The sequence below is a fragment of the Colossoma macropomum genome, unplaced genomic scaffold (assembly GCF_904425465.1).
Source record: "Colossoma macropomum unplaced genomic scaffold, Colossoma_macropomum, whole genome shotgun sequence".
Classification (NCBI taxonomy): Eukaryota; Metazoa; Chordata; class Actinopteri; order Characiformes; family Serrasalmidae; genus Colossoma; species Colossoma macropomum.
In genome coordinates, this window is record NW_023494786.1 from 13,532,132 (window position 1) to 13,557,057 (window position 24,926).

Genomic DNA, 24,926 nt, shown 5'->3' on the forward strand with positions numbered 1-24,926 from the left:
GTGTGATATGGCGGCCGCTGTCCGCTGATGTGGATGTTATAGAAGCAGTTTTTGAAGGTGGAGCAGTGTCGGTCAGCTGTGCTTACAGTTGCCACTGCAGTATCACTTCCCCGTTTCCTCTGCTGACATTCAAAAATGGAACTTTCACCTGCAGTGTGTCTTGTTTCACTTCAGTTCTGCTTTGCAGCAACCCCTGAAAAGGGAAACGATTCTGTAACTGTTTTCTGATCCCTCAGAAGTGTGCAGCATTATCATGGCCTGCTGTAAGTACTCTTAACCGTTTTTAAACTAAATTGAAATCAGTATTTCTACAAACTGTGCATGTATTTATATATGTATGCTTCAGGTAAATCATCTTTCATCTGGATTTGCTCCACTGCTCTACTGACTGGATGGGCTCTCACACAGGGTCCAGAAGCCCACTGGACCACAAGTGAAACAATCCAGTAAGGTTCATTTATAGTATTTGTCATTGTTCTGTATGAAGACAAAGCATATTTTGCCATTTGGAAGAAAATAGTTATAGAGATGCTGCAAGCCTGATCATAATAGTCATAAACCTGCGTTATAAATGAGTCCAACATTAGGTACAGTTGTATGCAAAAGTTTGGGCACCCCCATCAAATTGTGTTGTTGATTTTCTGTGAAAAGTGAAAATAAGTTTTCTACAAGGAACACACATATTTGATGCACAATTACTGTTTATTTGCTGAATTTAACATACTGAAAAGCAGATAATATGGCATGTATAAAAGTTATGGCACATTTTATATTTTTGCTTTATGTTTCCAATATGTTAGACTCAGCAAATAAATTACAATTGTGCACTGAAATGCCATATTAAAGTTTGTTTCCTGTTCAAACTTTTGCATTCAGCTGTATGTTGCTTATTCCAAAGTTTAACCACATCACATTGCTATTAATATTTCTATCTAGAATAGATCTGTCCTTTGCTATCATGTTGCCACCTAAATGCTGTTAAAGCAAAGGGCAATGTTTAACTTACATTGTCTATTTTCAGCTCTTGCAACTGGACGTGCATGATTTTCACAGTGCAGTGGCCAGGGAGCTTCTGTCTGGTGAGTCAAAATGTCATAAAGCAGTGAAAACATCCAATTCAATAACAGTATTAATGTATATGTGTCTCTGACGTAGAACACTGACTTAATAGGACTTTTTTCTGTCTAACGAATGACATCATTTTTGTAACTACTGCTTTCTCACAGAGCCTTGAACATAAAAATATCTGCAAGATACCAGAAAACATTCGGAACTGGACCATCCATGGCCTGTGGTAAACAACAACAATGGAGGACACTAAAACTATTTTTTCCCCCACAGTTACCTAACTGTTAATTTCAGTTTTCAACTAAGCCAAAAAAAAATCTGTATTTAAGTTTTTATGGCCAAGTTACCAGTGTTTAAATGACATTCTTCTCTCTGTGATTTTTAATTAGGCCTGAGCACACTCAAGGCTGCTGTTCTTGTTGGCAAATCTATCACTCCCATCTTCAGGTAATTCAGTTATTTCAAACTGCTAAATCTCAAACTATATGAGTTAAAACATTCAGTCATTTTACCTGCTTCTCTTTTTTTGCTAGGAGCTGGAGCCTGAACTCTCTCAGCTTTGGCCATCACTGGTTAAAACAAAGACCTGCTTTGGTTTCTGGTAATGTGTCCTGACTGTCTCACTGTACAAAATCTTGAAGGCTAACTCTGTATTTAACTTTTTGTGAGGTTATTAGAACTGTGATGTGTAAAATCAAGGTTCTACAGTGCGAGAACAGATGGTCCTAGTGTAATGTTACCACTTAGCTATGCATAATCATTATGCATGAACACAAATGTGTGGATTTTTGTAATGATGCGTGCCACTGGCCTTGAATGTTGCTATATTTACAGATGAAAAAAGTTTGGACTGCACTCATATAAAATTAAGCACAGATGCATTTTGGCACAGCCTTCCTCAGCATGCTAATAGCACTGTAGTCACCGGTCTTAGCTGTCAAGGCTCATGGTTTAGTTACGAACTGCTGGTTTACTGTAAGAATCGTGTCTTTTGCCTTTGCTGTGGCCTCAGGGCAGTTCACGTAAATGTCATGGTTCAAAAAGCTTGTCTGACCGTGTTGGGCAGTGTCATCACAGACACAGACAATACTAGACTCAGATAGTTGAATGTCATTTGGTGTGCTCACGTGATGTGTAATCCCAGCTTTGATGGGCTGTTTCATGAAACTTGTTTCTGTTGCGGCTGAGTTTCAAATAAGTTGCACAGCATTTTCTGTTATGTAACTCAGTTCAATTAAAGTTTCACAGTGTAAAGCCAGCCCTAGTCTATACTGTAATAAACAAAAAAAAATTATAAAAACACTATTTCAAACTATAAAGACGTTACAGTAAGAAATGTCTGTCCAGCTCACTGGCTGGCAGGACAAACTAATAAAAACTGCTGGTACAAAGACATACTTTGTGTTAATTACAAAAAAGACAGGAACACATCAAATCAAAGAAACTGCAAGAAAAGAAGAAATACTGAACGATGGAAAATGGTAGTTCCTAATGTTGTTTGGGTAATCCTTAAGGGCTTAGACAATGTAGGAAAAATCGGACCGCTGAATTAAACATCCTCTCTGACTGATAGGAGGAACAAAGAAAAAAAGAGGAAATGATGTTCGTTTTAAGTTCGCGCTCATAGATTTTTCTATGTGCTCCTGCTTATTTCAGATCAGAGGCACTAGTGCTTCCTGACAAAAAGCTTACTGTGGAACCCTCCTAACACAGGAACTTTTTTGAAGAAGTTATCTTTTGAGGCTATGCTTAATTTTTTCACTGTAATAACTTGAAAACAAAACCATTGAAATGGCTTCATTTTCACATTCTCACTCTTCTTTCAATCTCTCTTACGTGTTTCGACAGGAGAGACGAATGGTTTAAACACGGAACATGTGCTGCCTGTGTGGAGAGCATGGGTTCTCCAGCTGATTATTTCAGAACCTCACTCAAACTCCGCACGCTCTTTGACATTGATAAGTATGTCCCCCGTATTACATAACACAGCACACCTGGAAATGAAGGAGGTGGAAGATATGGATGTATCATTAACTTCCATTTCCACTTTCATATAGTGCCCTCACCAATGCAGGTATCAAGCCTTCCTGCAACATCTCCTATAAGGTAAGGTTACAGTCATGAGCCTCCATATTCAATGCCAGTCAAGAAATGCTGCTCAATCTCTGTGACTCATCACTCTGTGATTTCAGCATGAGGATGTGCATGCTGCGCTGGGGCCGTTCCTTGGAGACAATTATGTCTTACAGTGTGTGAAGGATGAGAAGGTGAGTAGCAACCGTAAATATTTATATTTTGGTTAATAGCAAGACTGCAAACAAATAAAAACCTCACCAACCGAATTGCTGCAAACGGCACAGGGGCATACAGTCCTGAAAGCGGAATTTGACCCCTGGCTGGTTTAGCTGTATAAAACATAAGAAATATCAACATTTTACACACATTTCTTTTGGTTGTTTTGAATTATATTGAGGTCACTATAACATGCAATTTTATAGTCTTCTGCTTTAGGGCCCTAACCTAACCTAACCATACCTGTAGTAGTGTAAGAACCAGTGATGGTTCACACCACATGGGGGAGGGGGAAACGTACACATAGAAATTTGATATTTCCCAGAGGTTTACATTGCTGGGATCGAATTGATCCCACGAATAAAGAGGTTAATAAATTTGAGGATAACAGGAAGGTTATGTTTTTTGAAGCGCATTTCAACATTCGCATGAAAGACATAGATGGAAAACCTGGGTTCTCAACCTGGAGTCATGAGACAGCTTTTAATATTTTAATTATTTTTTGGCAATTTTCCATAAAATCCCCCAGTTCAGATATTTCGTTACAGGCCAGTAAAAGAGTACTGTGAGAATGAAAGCACAAAGTTGCTAAAGAGGTGCCATGTGTTTCCAATAGTCTTACATTTACATGCCTAATTAAAGCCAGAATGGGTCATTTTGTTTAATTTCCTTAATGTCAGCAACGGCATGTTCTCCCAGGCATTTAGTCACAGTCATCCGACACCGGCCAAGAACATACTAGGAACTGCAGCAGAGCTTTAAACACGCATATCATTCTAACCAAATTGACGTTTTTCATTTGATCCGATGAATATTCAAATGTGGAATGTTATTTTTTGATAGTACTAGACTAGCTTACCTGCTGCTGTACAGTTAATGAGTAACCCTTTATACTGTCAGTCAATGGAAAGGGACCTCCAGAGGACCATCGTGACCAGGTATTATTTTGCAGGGTCATTCTCAGCACAGTGACACCAACATGGTAGTACTGAGCAGCGTTGCTGGGGTTTTTAAACTGTGTACACCTACTGATCACGGTATTAGACACAACCACCATGTTAGTGTACAGTTCAAGACTGTAGCACGTCAACCAAGTACAGGTGTTTGTCATTCTTCAGCCATCAGTTTTTGACTGCAAAAGCACTGTTGGTTGGATATGTTTGGTTGGTTATTCAGTCAGTGATTAAAAGACCCCAGCATCCACCATGCTTTTATTACCATGTCAGTGTCACTGCTGTGCTAAGAATAATTCACACCCCAAATATCTGCTCTGTGGCGGTCCTATGCTGGTCCCTTTCAATTAATGGACAGCGTAAAGGTGGCCTGACAGATTGGCAGATAATCTGTGGACATGACTAAAAAGAGTACAAAAAAAAACTAAGCTCTCCCCTTTGAATTTAGGAGCGAGAGGCATGGGTGCAGCTCAAGATCTACATCTCTAAGAACATCACTCTTGGATGCCACAAAGAGGAAAAGGAACACATACTCAAGGTTGCCAAGGCCACAAACACCTCTTTAGGACATCCATGTCCCAAGAACAGCACCTTCTTCTACTTCCCAATTGACTATGAGCATCCCAAACAACCCTGCATCTGAACATGGCAGCTTATGACAAGCATCAGCTTGAAGGGAGCTAAGGCATAAAGCCTCAATTCTGATGAGCATTCATGCAGGTGACTTAAAGCATTAAAGCAAAAATATGAGCTAGCTGGTAGGGCAGGAACACACCATGTGTAGCTTATTTTACATCCACAGTACATGCCTACCCAGACAGAGCAAACATTCTCAATGAGAGCTCCTCTTGATCTCAGGTACTTCTCCCAGACACAAGTCCAGTTTGAAATCAGAGTGAGACTTAAACCATTTTCTCTTGGTTCTAAAATTTGGCTCCTGAGAAATAACCCTCACTTTGATCAAAATGTTGTCACACATGAGGTTTAACACTTGTGTCTGACTCATCTCATCCCAGTCTCAGCTGAATAATATTTCCATAAGAAAAAAGTATAAGATCTCATTGTTTTCTTATAAAGCTCTATTCTATATTACAGAACTGTTTCTGCACTCCATCAGTGTAGAAGGAGAACTCATACTTTTCTCCTTTATCACCAGAACTTCTTACAGTGAAATGCTGATGTTAATCTCCTCTTTTTCTCCTAAGAGGGGCTTAGGAGAAACAATTCAGACATCAGTGATCCTTCATTAATATAATATTGAGATCTGCTTTATTTCTCTAACACAATCTTAAGATTTTTTTTTCCTTTGGGTAATTAAGAAACAAAATAAATTAATGTAAACATAAAAGAATGTAGTACAACATTACAAGTTTCACATTTTATTGACATGGAATCAGTTTGCCCAAAAGCAAGTCTCTACACCAAAGATGAGCTATATCCACTAAAACACTGACTAATTAAAAAAAAACAAACAAACATAACATTGTAAAATGCAAACCACATTCATTATTTTGTGATTTAAATCTATAATGGGAAACAGAAACCAAACAAATAAAAAAAAACAAAAACAAAAAGCTTGTTGACAAGAATGCTGCTTTGTTGTGTGAAGAGTGCATCTGCTCACACTTCCAGTTTTCCAAGGAAGCGGAGATTGAGGATTTTGAGCTGCTCGTCCAGTTCCATTCGGACAATTCCATCTTCTCCATCTATACTGAGCAGGACACCTGTGGCCTCCCTGTCCTCTCCCAAAATCACCTTCACCTGAAGGCAACAGTGACACATTACAGGATTTACATACAAACTGCAAAATGCTCTTTCAGTGCTCTAATAGCCACGATAGTGTTAAACAAAACTAAAAAAAATGAATACAAGGGTTCTCCAAAAGGAAAAACAAGCAACCTCAGCAACAGCTGCTTACACAATCAAATCTAACAGGGCTAGAGGGAAAGACGGTCACCATACAGTGTTTGCTACAGTGACTGAGCACAAACGATCATTACAGTTGCACACAAGGCACAGAACTATGGCCTTTAGGGATGTCTCAATCCTATATATCAGTGCCTCAGCCAATCTAAGCTTTATTGCACACTTGGCGGTAAGAGTAAAGCTGCAGCCAAAATCACGAGAAACAACTAGGCCACTCTGCAGTTGTTAGATCAACTTTAAATTCAAAATCAGTATTTAAAATGCTGTAGTATGATCATGAGGAAATAAAAGTCATCCAAAAAACAAAGTGTCACTTCAGGGCATGGCACGCTACACATACTACAAATAAAGGTTTTACTACAGCATTTTAAATTAACTGGCAGACAAGCATAATTTGTCTAAATTGGATTAGTTTACTAATTTTAACGTCCATTTATTTCTGATATTTATTCATTGTTTTTAAGAATGTACTGAAACCACTTTTTTCCCTTCTAATACCGATACTGATAAATGCTCCACTCTTTATTGTTTCTGTATTATTATATTATATAAAAAACATACTACTACTACTACTACTACTACTACTACTAATAATAATAATAATGCTGCACATGCATGGGTCACTTATTAGTGCATGCGTGTCAGAAATTGCTTTGTGATATCGGTCACAGGAATTAGTATCCCCATAATCGATACTGCATTTAAGTGCAAGTATCGGTGCCAATACCAATATGGTATCAGTGCAACCCTAATTATTCGTAATGAAGAGCTAGTTATTGTTTATTTGTATTTACTGCACTGCTTTTTTCCATTATCTCCAAAAACTATATAAATATCGGACTGTGACACAGTTTTGGCAGATACTCAGTGCTGCAGTCCTTGGATCGGGATGTGAAGGGAAAAAAACTTTATTTATTTTAGAAATATTTAGGAAAAAAAAAAAACCCTCAAAAAACAGTGACTTATGATTCACAGAAAAGCTTTTGTAAGACACATAGCTCTGTCTTCTTTGATGCTGGTTGAAGGGGGATATTGAAGTGTATGCACAGCTGTCTTGGTGTTGTGCAGTGGAAAGCAGAGGCGGTACCTTATTGTTTTTAGTTGGTGTCACAGGCTCGAGGTGTTCACTAGAGATGCTAACCACCTTCTCAGTTTCCTGCAGAAACACTGAGCACATTCCTCCCTGCAAGCAAAACATAACAGAAAGAGTTCCTTTTAGTGTTCTAAATTTGGCTCTTTTCTTCGAAAGGCCTAAGAAGCCATTACCCTTGTGGCAGAGGTCAGCACAGTCCCGCTCCCGTAAAGTTTCATTCTGCTCCCAACCGCAATCTCACATTTTCTCTCGTTCCCACCCACACTCTCTCTGGTTTCCATCTGCACTAGTCACGACAAAGTGACTGCCACGTATCAGACTTGCTTTCAGTCAGCTTTGTTGTGGTGTATTTGCCTTTCTTAAGACTAGAAGATCTGCCACATCACACAGTTATCTTTCATTTCCTTTACTTTCCATTCTAGTGTTGTGTCCACTAGCACTAGACAATGTTACTCCAACAAAAGACTACATATGACAACATTGAGCACAGGTCTGGAAATCCTGGTCATTTTGCTTTAAATCAGTGCTAAACCCCAGGCTCCTCTGGGCTCAACACATGGCTCACATTTTCGCTGTTCTTAGTTCACCAAAAGAATTTGTGCGTTTTTTCTATAAATGGAAACATTGTGTTCCCTCCTAGTTACAGTAGGGGATGAGAGACAGAACACTGGTGGTGACTATGAGCACCAACAGTCAACAATGGAATTTTTCCACAGTCCAGTAGTCAGACCTTCCCAACTTCTCTTAGTGGCAAATGTTGGCATTAGTCCTTGAAATATCACAGCTCAGTTGCAGTTTACACGGATTTGAGAACTTTACTGTAGGCAAAAATCTAATGTGTGGCAACAGCAGTGCAGGAGTCCTGTTGCATTTAGTAGCAATATTTCCCCAGTGGAGCTTAGGTAGACACTTTACACCCCCGGGAAGTAAACTCGCTCACAGCAAAACTCCAGTCAGCTCTGATCTAACTCTCTCTCCAGAGATAGCACAAAATTTGAGTTAAATAGTAAAAGAGATCCTCAGGCTGAACCCAAGTCATCTGCCTTTTAGAGTAGAAAAGCTCAAAGTCAATCTTTTCTGCAATGTACTACGTATATCGCAAGTGACAATTTTATTGCCTTGGCTTTGCACTCCAGTAGACTGTTATTTGAACTAAAACAATAAATATTAAGATAATGTGCAGGCTGTAAGCTCTAAGTTGAGAGCATGTAATTGTATATTTATTGAAACATAAGAATAACAGCCTTTGCAAAAAATTATTTCTTAGCCTTTTAGAAACCGTTGAACCATTAGCTGCTCAAGTTGTCAGAGACCTGTGTTATTGCCTTGTTAATTCATTGACAAGCAAGCTTAAAAAGGCCCATAAGTAATTTCAGATGAGGAATTTGCATTTGGAGTCTACTGATGTTGCATTTGGAGACAGTAGCAGGAAAAAAGTGTTGTTGCCAGTAAAAGATGCCAGCATGAGGCTGAAAAAAATCAGAGACAGATGTTAGTATCATCGTATTGTCCACTGTTAAGAGGCAAATATAATAAGGTGAGTTTAGCACTCACACAAGCTCACTAGCATGAGGAGAAAAATTTCCAATAGATACAAACTACAGCTAATAACATTCATTATTTAATGTAAGATAATACTAGTAGCAGAATGATGTTACAAAAAGGAAAGTTTGGAAGAGAAAAGGAACAAATTATCCAAAGCAATTATTCAAAGTCAACAGAAGCATATTAACTTCTTAGATCCAACCAAACATATTAAAACAGCGCTTTGAGATGCAACTGGACAATGACTGTGCCAAAGAAACTGCATCATTAGAAAAAAAGGGAAAAAACAAACAATCAATTACTTGACCTGAATCTCATTGCGAATGAAAATTTTGAAGTTCCCTTTAGATGAAGATTTTAAATATGCTTTATAAGAAAGGATAAGAACAAAACAGAATTGCCAACTCTGGTGACACCCAGAAATAAAGGAAGCCTTGTGCATCTTTTAAACCGTGCAAGAAACACAGTAGCACAAAGAAAGATTGTACATGCTGATACATTTCCAAATGGTCAGCATGGACATGCCTGCACTGTAACTTCAATGGTGGAAGATTTAAACAAATTAAATGGAGCCATCATCAAATTCTCTGAATACTAGCAAAACGCTCTGTTGATCTGGTCATGCTGACTGAAGATAACACTAAATGACTGCATTACATCCCTGAAAGAGCATCATTAGGGAAAACATCCAGCATCTGGTGACTTCTACAATTTCCCTGTGCACATGATTTAGTGGTAATGCACTGTGTCACTGTTTCTAACAGGAACATTCCATAACAAATTTAAAGTATTATAGTTTCCAAAGGGAAGTTCCTGTACTCCTTTAAAGGCCATTAAAAAGCTCATTAAAGTAAATGTCCTGAAACCCCTTGGAGTTCGTCCTGTATGACTTCTGGATGCGTTTCAACATAAGCAGATATGCAAATTCAACAGCTGAATGTAAGAACATGTTCATACGACGAACTGAAATCAGCATGCCAGAAAAACGTGCCAACATAAGAGCCCTCAAGGCCACTTTAGGTAATATGCAAATCTAGCTGCAGCTCAAAGTGTCAGTCAGAGAAAATCAATCCATAGCTGAATTTATGAATGCTGGTAGTAAAAAAGATACCCTTGTGCGAATGTGAAAACATGCCAATCAAACAACTCAAACAAGATGAAAGCAGTTCTGTTTTTTGGCAAGGCGAGGTCTACTTACAGTCACACTGCGGATGACGCCTGTCTGATTAATAACACCTCCATCCAGGAAAGTGTCCTTCACACGCACCAGGATGTCTGTGGTAACCCAGTCACTAGATGTCTGGTCAATGTTGGAGCCGGGGGTATGGGGATTATAGCCCCCTGGAGACGGGGCCCCAGGAGTCATGGGGCTGTAACCTACTGGGCTGGGGCTCGGACTGGCCTAAGGGTCACAAATTTAATCATGAAATTCGTTAACTACATTCCATAATGAACAAAGCGTTTTCCTGGTATAACACGTGTAACAAAGATGCCAATAAATTAGCAGCAGGTTCTACAGAGATTAGCAGCTAGGGGTGTACAAGTACATACTATACTTATACATATTATTTGCAGACAAAAATTTATTTAGAATTATCAGCCCCATATTGAAATTAGAGCTGATAATTATTACTGATAATTTAACGTCCTGTTTTTAGCTCAGGCAAGTCACTAGTGCTGGTTATTTTCTTTCTGGGCAGGAATGCCAGCAGGAATATCCACTGAAGGATACTCATCTATTTCTCAAGGTTTTTGGTGGTGGTAACTTACAGGTAATTAATTTACAGATAATTTACAGAATCAATATTTTTAATCTTCAAGCTGAGCATTATTTTAAATCACAAAATGTAAGAAAAACTGCCCGAGATTGCTCCCCAATTCAGTTTTAACTGCCCTCTTTTTGATTAGTTAACTTGTGAAGTGACAATTTTTAAACTCTATCCGCAAGTGTGCGGCTGAAAAATCTGTCGATTCACGACAAAGCCTGCAGAATCCATGTCCTGCAAGTGTTAATTAATAGAAATATTATAGCACTGGGTGTGGGGCTACCCAGAATTCTTTGTGGTTCTGACATTTATTTATAACCTCTTATTTTTCTCATTTTTAATTGGCTTGGCCTTGAGTGATTAACCTTTCTCTGTTGCTGGATTTCGAAGCACATACTTTGGAATATGCACTAATAATTTTATATATAACTATAATAATAATAATAATAATAATAATAATAACAACAACAAATAAGTATTTTATATTATATATATATATATATATATATATATATATATATATATATATATATATATATATACACATACATACATATACACACACACACACACACACTGTTGTGAGAAACTTTGCATAAGAGTGCGAAATAATGTAGTTCATGTAGTTCACAAGAACTTGACAATTTATGCATAGCTATGACACCACTGAATCTTTTTTTAGCCTGTCTTAAGCCACTTTCACGCTGAATGTGGAATGTACTGCGCTCACTTTTTGGGCATGAAAGTGGGCGGCGCTCTGATAAAAAAAAATAACCTTTTGGGTAGCAATAGGAACCACCCAACACATGCACTTCTCTCTGATTGGCTGTGCTAAGATTTGTTCAAAGTTGTGCAAAATTTGACAACATTTTAACTGTATATGTGCATCTGTCGTGGCCATGTCTACGATGCGCAACCCACTGGAAATAATGTGTTTGAAAGCTCAGCAGTGAATTTTCCACACTCAGTGTGAAAGCCGCTTTACACACAGTGCACTTTCTATGTGGATTATAGTGTGTACTTGTTTTAGAATGCATATTAAAGAATTATTGCTAATTATAAAAATTATTGACTATGGATTATCTTCATTGATTCAGATATAGATACAGTGAATTCCTACTAAGTGGCCTTACAATACAAAACAAAAAACAAAACAAAAAAAAAAGGAGCACTACCTGGTATGCCATTGGTGAGGGGGTGGGGTGGTAGCTGGCAGGTGAGTGGGTATTCTGGTAGCCCACAGGGCTGGGGGCCACCTGATGATAACTCTGAGGGCTGGGACTGGGCTGGTAGGAGCCCTGTGGAGAGGGTGCTGCATATGGAGAGTACTGATCTGTATTGTACCTGGAGCACAAAAAGTCAAAAGTTAATACATATATATACACACAAACACAATATATCCAACCAGTTTACACTACACCTGACATGATCATGCACACAAGAGTTCCTCACATTGCAGGGGTTCCAGGGGTCTGTGGGTTGTACTGTGGGTTGACCTGTGGGGAGGGCACTTCTGGGTACCCAGGAGTTTGAGGATTAGGGGTACCCCCATAGCCTTGAGGGGACGGTGATGGTTCATCATCATACCCAAACTCATAATCGTCATCCGGCCTGTCAAAAAATAACAAATAAATAAATAAATGAAAGAGTAAAAGGTCAGTCATGTGTAGGAATGGATCTGCATTCAACTGGGTTATGATATATGTGAGCTTCTGTTAGTGATTAGTGAATGAGTAATGTTGTGGTTGAGTACTGCCATAAAAATTTGTAAACAATTACTTCAAAACACGTGTGATATGAATAGAAAATGTATGTTATTCAAGAGTTACAGTGCTGTGGAAAAAGTATTTGTACCTCACCCAATTTCCTCTGTTGTTGTCACATTTAAATGTGACAAAACACAAAATGCAGCTTTTAAATGATAATTCCATTTACAGAAGATAATTATTTATTCAAAATCTGTATCACCTGTGTGAAAAAGTAATTGTCCTCTAAACCTAATAACTGGTTGTGCCACCCTAGAAAGTAACAATTGCAAACATTTGTGATAACTTCCAATGAGTCTTTTACATTGCTGAAGAATTCTGGCCCACTCTTCTTTAAAGGACAGCTACACTGGAGGATTTTCGAGCATGAACTGCCCATTTAAGCTCCTGCCACAGCATCTAAACGGGACTCATATCTTCCACAAGTTCCATCTTTTTGATTATCTCAAGTCTTGGGGGTCTTCTAGATGTTTTTGGCAAATGCAAGATGAGCCTTTGACCTTAACTGAGGCAAGTGAGGCCTGCAGTTCTTTAGGTGTTTGTCTGGGCTCTTCTGTGACCTCCTGGATGAGTCGTCAATGCGCTTTTGGTGAAATTTTGGTAGGCCAGCCACTCCTGTAAAGTTTTGCCACTGTTTCAAATTTTCTCCATTTGTGGATAATGGCTCTCACTGTGGTTCACTAGAGTCCCGTGGTTTTGTAAGCCTTTCCAGACTGGTAGATTTCAATGACTTTGTTTTGCATCTGTATTTGAATCTCTTTAGAATATGGCATTGTGTGCTGCTTTTATAAACCTTCTAGCCTGCTTCATATAGCCAGACAGGTTCTATTTGAGTGATTTAGATTCAACAATTCTGACAGTTATCATTACTTTGGTCTAGCTAGTGAAATTGAACCCAATAGTCAATTCAATTCAGTCAACAGGTTGATTTAGTATCTATGGGCACAATTAATTCTTTACATAGGGCCAGGTGGGGCTGAACAGCATTTTTTCTTCAGTAAATGAAATCATCATTTAAAAACAGCATTTTGTGTTTACTTGGGATATCTCTGTCTAATATAAGTAGTTTGATGATCCGAAACATTCAAGTGTGACATAAATGTGCATATGTTTAAATGGAAGATATTGGGAAGGGGCAAATACTTTTTCACAGCACTGTATTTGTTTAAAGCAGACAATGCATGTCTACTTTTTTCATGCTTGTGTGTTATTTTTTAAACTACCATTGTGCTGATCACATGCTCCCTACAACTCACACAAAAAAACTTTTACATCGGGTCAATTTCAGTGTTTCCCACTCATAAATTATAATTTGGTGGCGCATCAGAGTGTATGGACACCCGCCAAAGTACATTCAGACTATTTCATTAATTCACTTTTTCATTAATTCACTTTTCAACAAACAACATGCTTTGAATTAGACTGCTATGTGAACACAGCTCAGGTTGGGGGGGAGGGGGCAGTTGCAGTTGCACAAGTGATTCTTCTAGTATTTACTTAACAGATGATTACTGAAATATTTTTACAAGAAGCATGTAAGGAGGAGGACAGACTTGCAGCTGAGGAACGCTGATGAGTGCAAATTCACAGAGAAGTGCTTTGTACACATTAAGCCATCTTAAACCATTTAAACCTTACTAAAACAGTCAGAATACATCACTCACACTCAAAGGAGAAAGAGACATTAACAAAGCCTGCAAGTAAGTCTTCCTGTTAACATTTGTATGTAACTGGCATACCTGCACAGTCTTGTAAACAATAAATTCTGTGTATTTGCAATAACTGAGCGCTATCACTGTATTTAAAAGAAAAAAAAAATTATTACTATAAACTTTGTTAATTATTTATGCTTTAGAGTCTCCAGCTCCCCACCTCAGCACCAAAATATAATTCAAATATATATTTCAAATCTGTGGGAAACACTGAATTTGCGTGTCAGTCAGATATTGGCCATGATGAGTACACATCCTACAAGATTCAATGACACCATTATTTAGATGAATTAATTTTAAGATTCAGATGAGACATGTATTGCGAATTTTGAGTAGAATTTTACTAGTCGCACAGCTGGTTATCTGACGAATACTTGTGCCCATACCGTGACGGTGTATTGGGATTGTTGGGGTCCCAAGCTCCGCTCTGCCCAGGTGTCCTGCTTCCATCGTGCAGTGGAGTCTGAGAGCCATAATGAGGGGTACGGCTTCCTGTAAATAATTAAAGACATTTGTGGAAAAAACATCCAAACATGTAGCAATAAGAGAGCTTTACCGACACAGTTTTGCTTTGGGGTCTCACCATCGTGGAGGGGCGTCTGGCTGCCATACATAGGGGTACGGGAACCAGACCCATACATGGGTGTCTGCGAGCCATACATTGGAGTCCGTCCATGAGTGGAAGTCATTCCTCCAGATCTCTTTGCACCACTGATTCATAAAGAAGAAGGAGAAATGCTACTTTTTAAAACATGATCAATATGATCAACTGTAGTAAAGTGGTGTCTTTTATTGTAGATCCTTTTATAGACAATTTGCCAGTGTAAGCTTTCCACTAATTCTGTGTTACCCAAACAAAACACTATCTGCATGGGGCTCTGAGGTGAGACTTCAAAGTGATGACGTACACACTGGTGAGACGCTGGCGATCCACAGAAATGGTTTGGCAGGTTGAGTGGAGCTCTACTCTTGCTGTTGATTCTGTAGCATCTTTCACAACCCCAATATACCCTTAAAAAAGAGGCAACGATCAGACTCACCAAAGAAAAACAGATGCATATACTTAACATATTCTTTTAGTTCATATCCAGCAGTAACTATGCAACTATTAAGGTCAAGAAATTCTTAGATGAACTTATGCAAATGTATAAAATCTCCCTTACCCTTGTATGGTCCTTGGGATATGCGCACTGTCTGTCCAATCAGGTCGTTGTCTCGTCTACCACGGCCACGCCCCATGCCACCTCCACCACCTCCTCTCTGCATCTGACCTTGAGGGGCAGAGAGAACAGACTGATTCTAGCTGATCTACATCAAATATAGTAAAGCATTAAGAAAAGGAACTTACACAGAATAACGTCCACTGATCTTTAATTTACTTGTCTTTTATTCAGTGTATTCTGTGTCAGACATTAATAAACATAAGCAGAAAATTGGTAAGAAACGAAGTAGCACTTACCCCCTCCTCCTGGGTGCATTGGACTGCTAATTCTTGGGCTCATGGGAGCAAACCCACCAATAGTGAAATTGGTCACATCTCTAGGCTGAGAGAGGACAGGGGGAAGAATACTTAGTTTTCTGTGTTACTTTCTGTATTAATATTCAGGCAAAAAAGAGAAAAAGTACAGAAAGCTTTATTTTATTTCAGTATTTCTGCATGTTTCCTTCTAAAAGCACTTTCAATTAAGTAGTGTAAATCAAATCAAGCTTTTGCTTTTGGTGCTAGTAAATGATAAACATTACAGAGATTCCTGGCAAAAATCACTCAATGGAGAACACATTCTGTAATGTTGTCGACACACTTACCTTTGAACCACCAGCCAGCACAAGATGGCGAGTCTTGCAAACAAACATGCCCCCATTTTCAACCAGCTTTTTACAATGAAGGAAGGCAAACCCCCTAAAGAGGTGACGAATCTCCCCCTCACGGCCCTGTCACACAAACACATACACTTCATTCTAATTAATTTGTCAGTTATGTATTTTAACAAAAATAAAATAAGACAAGTGTTGCTACAGATCACAGATCTGATATTTTCTGTCAGCAATGGTTACAGAGTTGCTCACCGAATGTGGTCCATCTATGACTTTAACAATGTCCTTTACATGAATGTTGTTCTGCTCTGAGTCCAGAGCAACAGCGAAGCGGTTGTCCTTCCGTCTATTCACTGCCTGATGTCGCACAGTTAACACTTTGCCATGCATATTGAGCACCTGGGATCAATGAATGCCCATTACACACCACACAGATCACATGATTAACAACTTAAACCACTAAACACTCCATTACACATTCACTTCGCATTAGCAAAACAAGTGAAACAATTAAATCTGTCAGATAATAAATGACCAGTTAGATGGGATCCACAGGGAACTGATATGCTTGAAAAGACTCTACCTGGAAGGTCTCTCTCTCTAGCCGGACAATGACACCCACAGTCTGGGGGTCCAACTGAACCAGTTCCCCCCACTCATGTTGGCCTCCTGCATCCACCCCAGAAGCTGTCTCTGAGCACAACTGCAAGTCCCTAGGCAAGACTTTCAGCTGAAACACACGTGATCAATATGCAATCAGTTATTTAACCCACAATACACAGCACAGCACAACACAATTCATCGTAAGATGCTAGCATTAGAGCACTAGTGTAATGCTGCATTCACATGGCGTCAAAACAAACCACACCCCACTGCAGAAGTGATGTAAACGGGAACGGTATGTGACTAATTTCAATGCTGACATGACGTAATTTCTACCAAAAATGGATGAGCAAATGTTAGCTGCGATAGTCTCATTATTTATTGAGAGATGGAAATTACTTTCATGTGGCCTTTAAAATGTTTGTAGCAGAAGGCCAGATGTGCTCAAACTATGTGCTAGTTGGTGTCAGTGTTTAACGAAAAATGAACATCCTGTTTATTCCACCACTATGGCAGGCAGGGCTGGGATAAACAAACAATTCGTAGATGCATCTTGATTTTCTTACAGTCCTGAATTGATTCACAAAGCAATACAATCAGATTTTTATGTAGGCTCTGTGTTACCCCTGTTAAATAATCTCACGCACAGCTAGAGACTTTATAAAGTGGGATACGCCAATGCAGCACAGCCAAGCTTAGAGGAAGAACAAAAAAACAGGATCTGTACTGCATGCATGTTTGCAGCAACACAATGGTTGCAAATTATATGCATATAAAGCAAAAAAAGTATGACACCCATTTATACATACCCTACATAGAAACACTGCTTTGTTTAACAAGCAAGCACAGGAGACTGCTAACTGGTCTTTACTGAATTATTTACTGTAAAGCTATAGCAAAAAATATTTTTAAAAATATGCTGGGGGTTACCCAGTGTGTGAAATACCATCTGAAAAAACTTCGCTGCATTTTCAGCTTAAGTGTCCTGATGGTTCAGTTGAGTTGTAAAATGAATATAGAAAAGCAAAAACGGAGATGCATCGAAAATCATTTTGTAATTGCAGCTTGGCATCCTGAAATCAAATCAAACTGTTGGGTACCTAGGGATCCCACCACTAATGACAGACAAAAGGTGGGAGAATTAAGACCTTGATGGAACACTCTGCTGGCCTTTAAGACGCGCTGCCTTTGCCTCTGTCCAGATGTGTTGTCATTGCTCCATTGAGAAACACAAACATCAGATTTGCTGTCTTTGTCCACAATCAATGTGAACGCAGCATTACTTTGACAAAAGTCTCTGATCTTAACAAGAGCATTACACCATCTTTGGGAAATAGTGTCCAGTGTTTTCCAATGGAAAACTGAATCCTAGACAGTAAGGTGACACTAAAAGAGAAAGTGTGGTGAAGCAGCTCACCTCATGCATGGTGAGGTCAGAGAAGAGAATGACAAAGTTCTCTTCCACACGCACGATAAGGCCTGTGTCACCCTCATAACGACCAGCAATAACTTTCACATGGTCACCCATACGGAAGTATTTCCTCAATTCATGTGCTGGAAACTCCAGTGGATCCTAAGGACAGAAAGAGGGAAACCTATGAAGCCAGGGAAACACACAGTACTATACAGTATAGAGCTGGGAACTGACCATGTTAAAACATTTAGCTATTGAGTAGTTGCATCAGCTGCTCTCTATGGAAAGCACTCTGAAATACAAGGATAACCAGCTTAGATTTTAACGGTATTTTCACACTGACTCATGTTTGACCAAAAGCTGAACGTGAGAGAAAACAAGATTCAACAGGCAAGCGTTGATCATAAATCCGGAATAACATACAGTAACGTAATACTATGCACCTTTAGGTCCTCATGTTTGGGCATGATCGTAATCTTGTTACCATCCACGCTCAGAATTTTCCCTTGAAGATTGATTAACTCGCCTTCGCACACTTCCACATTGTCTCCTGCTTGGAGGTTGTGCTCTCGCTCCTTACCTAGTGAAAAAGACTTTCATTTTTAGTCACAAACTTTGTATAATTTCTCTCTTAATAGCGCTCTCTCTCTCACAAACTTAAGTAACTCTCAGACCTGTTGTTTCAGTGACCACTTCTAGATCAATGCCTTCAGGTTGATCTTCAAACTTCTCTAGCTCTGAGAGAGTTGGTTTAACCCCATCTGTGATCTACAAAACAGGCAGAAGACAACATTAATGCAAAAAATACCTATATGAAATCATCAGATGTGTGCTATTGGGTCACAGATGAAGATATACACTCACACTTACACACTCATAATATTAAGTAAGACTAAAATAAAATGACAAAATCTAACACAAGCAGATAAACAGTTCCAATTAGATAGTGTGTGTGTGTGTATATATATATATATATATATATATATATACATACATACATACATATATATATATATATATATATATACATACACACACACACACACACACATAAGCACCACATATATATTTTAGTGCATTACGAATAAAACAACTAGACAATCCCATGCAGGAGTAATATGACTTACCACAGCAGACATGGCAAAGCTTTTGAACAAGAAGCCTTTGCGGCTGTAGCGGTTGCCTTCAAATATCATGAAATCGCCATCGTGGCTAACTTCCCCGCCAAGAGACCTAGAATGACATTCAGTTGTACGCACATGGCAGAGAGCAAATCAGACATGATGCACACCTCAAATAAATGAATGTATGAATGAATGAATGAACAAACCAACCCACACAGGGAGAGATGCCGCATGTTCTCTTACCTGATCTTCTCAGCATCAAACAGTCTCTGAGGAGGTCTCTTGAACTTCTTTCTCTTAGCAAACCAGTCTTTCTGTGAGTTAATGCAAGGAATTCTTAAGATCAGCAAAGTCTTTTAATTAACGAACAAGTTGCTAGGACAAAACAAAGAAATACAGTTTACTTCTTACCATGCTCATCCTCGCTTTGATTCGGTCCAGATCAATTCGTGGAATCATTTTCAGTGATATCGTATTTTGGCTTGGTTCAACATAATCAACCTAAAACGACGAAACAGTATGAATATAATCACCTTAAACTCCACAGACGAACAGCATTTTGGAATGACTAATGATTAATTAAACATGCAAACAATAGCATAAACAAAGTGAAAATTCACAGGTGCTGGTGTACAGCTCCTACGTATTGTCTGACCTAGATTAAAAACATTTTTCTTGTTCATGTTCTGACTAGAACACTCAAACAACCCACCTGGGCAATATCATCTTTGTACAGGCCTCTCTTAAGGCGGACCCAGGATTTTGGTTTAAGATTAGTCACTTCTTTGACCACTTTGAGGACATCAGTCATCTCCTTAATAGGCACCATTTGCTGGTTCCAGTAGCCCATTCGCAGGTTGCCAACTCCTTCAATAGCAGACTTGACATGAGTCTGTTTATATGCTTCAATGTAGATATAACCCTTCACATGTTCAGGAGCCACCACTGATTTGATTTGAAGTGGCTGTGTGGAGGCAGAAAGGGGACAGAAATCAGAGCAGAAGTATGAAAGGTTTTTTATTGAGTAACTGCAACTGGCTTAACATTATCATTATACAACTTTTTAAAGCAAATGTTCAGTTAGGCTAAACATTTAGTAGCTTACCGTATCCGTGCACTGATAAGCAATAAATTTCCTCATCAGTGAAATGGCAGTTGCCCTCTCCTCACCAATCTACAAAGAAACACCAGCATAAATGACACATGCAGTGCAATTACATACTACATATTCATTACCTAGATATTCTGGCACGCTGCTTACCTTACATTTGACAGTCCACAAGTTTGGATCCCTGAAAAAATGCATTTTATATATGCATTTTATATATGAATTCATCACTTTATTCAGTTTAATGGAGATTAAAAACTGGATGAACCTACTTGACACCAGGGAGCAACTGCTGCTGAGTAATGTCATCAGAGAGATCCTCTGATCCACCATAGAAACTAGAAAAAAAAATTACAAATGTACAGTGAATCATGTGAAAAGAAACAGTAACAATTATATTTATAGATTATCTTATTATTTTGATGTTTTTCAGCCAGTTTGCTTAAATGAAGAAAGCTTCCCAAAAATTAAGCCTATATTGTTAAAAAGAAATTTCACCAATTTTGCAATATCTCTGCATATTTCTGTCTTTAAGATGAAAATAAAGTCATTCAGAGTAGTTTGATGTGAAACATTATATAGAACGGCAACGGTTTCACAACAGTTGTGATAGGAACCAGAAGTCTGAAGCGTTTAATGCCTCCAAAAGATGCCTCACGAGAGGTTTTACGCGAAATGGTTGCAAACAGAATGCCTGATGCTTAAGACTTTGTTTTACGATAGTAACAAGCTAAGCTTTTGGCCTGCAAAGTATTTTTTTAATCCATTCACAGCATAGAAGTACATGCAGGACGCTGTAAGGGTTGTAGCACCCACAGAAAACTTTTTTTATAGAACTGACCAAGTTTTTACCGTTATCAACATTACATATAAAAACTCAGAAGCATTTGTAGCTTCACTGATGGTTTTGGATCATAAAGATAAAATGGCAATTTTTGCATTATACACATTCCGCCACCTGTTTTTATACACTTCTTGTTCTGAATTATTTTATTATGCAAACAAAAACAAAATTCTAAGAAATCTGAGAAATGCCTCCTTTGAGACTTACTCCATAAGAAAAAGCTAAGGCTTAGGAACATGTGAAAGTTTAGAGTTTGATGTGACACTGCACAGTTATTTTATTTTTTTACACTTGCAGAAATTGCCATCTAAGGTGGAGGCCAGAGGAATCAATGAGCACCATTTATGCAACAGGGTAGTTTAGCTTCTGTGTAAATAAAAGACAACCAGAGTACTTACTGTTCTCCCCCTGAGGACTTGGCATATTTCCTCATGTAGTACTCTCCCAGGGCTTCCTCTCTGGAATCTCTGCAAAGGGAGGGGAAGCCCCATGTTATTTTAGCTGACAAGTGCAACAGATTGTCCTTACAACTGAGGTCAAAAAAAAAGTGCGTTTGTGGCCTCATACCTCCACAGATTCTGCAGTCTACGGGAGCCAGAGTGATCCTCATCCAAAGCTACATGATCAATGTTGGAAACTGCGTATTGGAAAAAGACACTCAGTGAGGAGATATGAGAGACAGTTAATAATAAGAGGGTGATCCTGCCACACATGCACGTTATGAGTATTTCTAGCAACCTTTTTATGTTGTCTCATTCTATATTTTTCAATGTTGAACAGACAACAATTTGATCAACTGTAAGGAGGTAAATGATCACAACTGGCTGTTATTGAGCAGTAACACATGATTGGCAATTGGCAGATTTAATTTTATTTTGGCAACCCTGTGTTACGATTTTGACACAAACAACACGACTAGCCAAGCATATTTGTAACGTGTTTGAATGCTGTGAGTGCATGTCTGTGCTAGTGTTAGACCTACCCATTAATTTATACGCTTCATTTTAGTGCATTCATTGCCTGCAAAGTGCAAGCTACGAGTAAAGAGTAAACAATGCTATTATATCCTTGCTTGTTTCTTTAAAACAAAACTGGCAAGTAAAAGTAAAAGATTCATCTGCATTTGGTAATCAAATGAAACTCCAGTTAGTGGAATTGAAATCCAGTTGCTGTACGGTGCCTAATACGCAAATCAGCTCATATGCACCAACCAATTTGCGGTGTTGTTCGCTGTTTCGTGTGTTCTACTCGAAAGATCATTGGTTCTTCGAAAATCACAATTGTGCATGGCTTTACACATTTTCCTACATCCGCTTTACAACAATGCTTAAAGAAGACAGTTGTTCACCCCATCCCCTGAGTGTAAATACACACGTGAGGTATTTACACTTGTGTAACGTCTGGCTAAAATGCTCCCAAAATCACCTCCTGATTGGATTTAAATCATGCATTTTATTGGGGGGGGGGGTGGCATTTACACCTGCATTTTTTTGTGAAAAATCTTTATCTGGAAATATTCCTGATACTCAAGACACGTGAAATGCCCAGGTGTAAACATATCTTTTAAAATGGCAAAGTCTGCCCTAAAAAATTCATCATTAGTGCACCCCTAATTAACATTATGTCAGCATCACTGTCACAAACTTTTAACATTTAATTTTAACATGCCACAGATAATTCTCTTTTTTGGTTAAAGAGGAATTCCACCAATTTTTCACCAAGTTTCTGCATAATTAAATTGTTAAGATGTAAAACAAAGCCATTAAGAGTTGTCTGATGTAAAATGCTCCAGACTAGCTTTAAAGAAATTCTCAAAAAAGAAAAGAAAAAGTGAAAACTGACAATGGATTCCTAAAATGTTGACAAATGCCAGATAGCACACATGCATACAAACATATACAATCACACACATCTGTGGTTCGTAAATACATTTATGTGCACATATGAGAGTACCAAAAGCTCTGTAACAAAATATGTAATGTTTTAAAGCATCACTTTATTTCTTGTAATGACCTGCAAATACTGTAAATTCAGACTGTGTTTGAATTCAGGATTTCTTGTAATAACTTTAAACAAATAAAATGATCACTATTCATGCTGGAATGCTGCTGCTCTTCAGAACCAGCGTGCATTGACAATGGGCATCAGAAATAGCTAGAAAGAAGGAGTTAAACAATTCCTAACATTTATACCCATTTACAGTTGCCTTTATTAAGAATAGAGCAAGATCATATTTTTGTGCCGTGGAACATAATTTGGGTCTGAAAGGATTAAATGCTTGGGTGCTGAGACACTGTTGTACACAAAAAACAACTACGAATATGTGAATTGTACTACGTTGACCAGGGACTGTAAAACACACAATGGAAAAAAATGTTACTTAAATGTCTATTTCAAGCTTTTATTGTCCGTTTAAGGTTGTGCATGTTAAAAATATGAACAGATACAATCATTAGATTACTGCTAATCTTGCACAGGAATTCCCACTGATGGGTTAAAGGAATTTAGTATTGCGCAAGCGGTAGACATTTGATGAGAAAAAGCCACTTACAAAGAAATTTAAAAACAGTCTCTGGATTAAACATTGCTATATTTAAGGAGGGCAAGACACAGCTGGCACAAGTAATTATCTCTGGAGCATCCTAAAACAGTTTAACCATTGTTCCGTATGCAGGGTTAGGATGTAATGGACTACAAGCATTCAGACACATTCAAAATATCTGTGATGTACAGTATCTGTGTTCAGTCCAAGTTACATTTTGTGAAGGCAGCATTCAGAATACAGTTACCTCTTATTTTTAGGATAATACTCTTAGAATACTTAGTCACTAAATTGGAAGGAACACCATCAATGCTTGTTTATTAACTTTTTGGATGTCCTTTTTTAAATATTAGCACACGATGTGTAAATCCATACTTCTGAGAAGGACTGAAAATGCCTTTTTTTCACAGAAATACAAGTTGCTGAGTAGACTGATAAATTTGATGATACAATGATAAGCTTAGCACTGGTATTGTACTGAACTCATACATGCATTTTGTGTTACATACATGTCATTAACTGAAAACTACATAGCTACCAACTTTATAGCCAAATTTGCAGGATTTTGTTATTGCGATTTTTGCTTACTTCATAAGACAGCAATAGGATTATGAGAGCAGTACTGGGATTATGGGAGTAACGGTGGACTGAAGCAGCCAAAATTATGTAACTTTATTTAAATAAGTGAATTTTTCATGAAGTATATTAACAGAAGAATTACATCAAGAAAACAGCCAACCATTAACAGTGAGTAATTCTGTGTGAATTCAATAAAAATAAGACCGCAGAGTTTCTCTTATATGCCTTATTAATATGTATCCAATTGTATTCTTAATGTATTCTGAATTTGTTACTTTTTAATGTTACTGAATATGTTTAGGACACTGCGTTCAGTATTCAGCCATCCCTGCTTTTTTCAAAATATTTTAGCCAACTCTGTCTGTATGCCATTTGTTTTACTGTCCCCAGAATGATGGAACAGAGTTAGTCTGGAGCCCTGTCGGTTCATAATGGAGGGGTACAGTGGAGGGTACAGTAAGGCAAAATAGGGCCAAAAGAAAATGTAGTTTTTCAGATGTACCACTATTTTATCACTTAATATTACAAATAAAAACTGTAGTTTCTCTACAGTATTTTACTCTGAATAACTGTTTACATCTTAAAGGTTAAATTATGCAGAAACTGGAAAAAAAATGGTGGAATTCCTCTTTAAAGTACTAAGCTTCTCCTCTTATGCTCTGAGGAACAAACAGCTGCTAAAGACTAACAGGCAGTAAGTATATCCAAGGAGTCAAGCACGTACCTTCAGCCTCCTCTGTTCAAGTCGATTGTAGATTTGGAGAGGGAGGAACATG

General features: G+C 38.3%; 2 protein-coding genes across 3 annotated transcripts in view; one reads left to right on the forward strand and one right to left on the reverse strand.

The window, feature by feature from the left end:
• Nucleotides 1-5,813, forward strand: rnaset2l (ribonuclease T2, like). Its single transcript, XM_036561230.1, has 10 exons — nt 1-263; nt 347-446; nt 1,022-1,079; nt 1,227-1,294; nt 1,458-1,515; nt 1,602-1,669; nt 2,917-3,030; nt 3,126-3,174; nt 3,261-3,335; nt 4,762-5,813. Exons 1-10 carry the CDS (start codon nt 254-256, stop codon nt 4,954-4,956), a joined length of 795 nt encoding a protein of 264 aa, XP_036417123.1. The 5' UTR covers nt 1-253; the 3' UTR covers nt 4,957-5,813.
• supt5h (SPT5 homolog, DSIF elongation factor subunit) overlaps nt 5,677-24,926 on the reverse strand; it is a 23,383-nt gene continuing 4,133 nt past the window's right edge. For both annotated transcript variants that reach the window (XM_036561220.1, XM_036561210.1), the window contains 26 exons: nt 24,875-24,886; nt 21,597-21,666; nt 21,428-21,496; nt 20,458-20,523; nt 20,339-20,369; nt 20,183-20,251; nt 19,790-20,041; nt 19,489-19,578; nt 19,321-19,391; nt 19,081-19,186; nt 18,628-18,721; nt 18,397-18,533; nt 17,957-18,112; nt 16,520-16,666; nt 16,189-16,335; nt 15,928-16,053; nt 15,581-15,665; nt 15,285-15,392; nt 15,030-15,132; nt 14,705-14,832; nt 14,508-14,613; nt 12,096-12,254; nt 11,819-11,987; nt 10,076-10,279; nt 7,327-7,422; nt 5,677-6,074 (listed from right to left, as the gene is read on the reverse strand). In XM_036561220.1, coding sequence (XP_036417113.1) covers nt 5,934-6,074; nt 7,327-7,422; nt 10,076-10,279; nt 11,819-11,987; nt 12,096-12,254; nt 14,508-14,613; nt 14,705-14,832; nt 15,030-15,132; nt 15,285-15,392; nt 15,581-15,665; nt 15,928-16,053; nt 16,189-16,335; nt 16,520-16,666; nt 17,957-18,112; nt 18,397-18,533; nt 18,628-18,721; nt 19,081-19,186; nt 19,321-19,391; nt 19,489-19,578; nt 19,790-20,041; nt 20,183-20,251; nt 20,339-20,369; nt 20,458-20,523; nt 21,428-21,496; nt 21,597-21,666; nt 24,875-24,886 — 2,942 coding nt within the window. In that variant the 3' untranslated portion in view covers nt 5,677-5,933. The remainder of the gene's footprint in view (nt 6,075-7,326; nt 7,423-10,075; nt 10,280-11,818; nt 11,988-12,095; nt 12,255-14,507; nt 14,614-14,704; nt 14,833-15,029; nt 15,133-15,284; nt 15,393-15,580; nt 15,666-15,927; nt 16,054-16,188; nt 16,336-16,519; nt 16,667-17,956; nt 18,113-18,396; nt 18,534-18,627; nt 18,722-19,080; nt 19,187-19,320; nt 19,392-19,488; nt 19,579-19,789; nt 20,042-20,182; nt 20,252-20,338; nt 20,370-20,457; nt 20,524-21,427; nt 21,497-21,596; nt 21,667-24,874; nt 24,887-24,926) is intronic.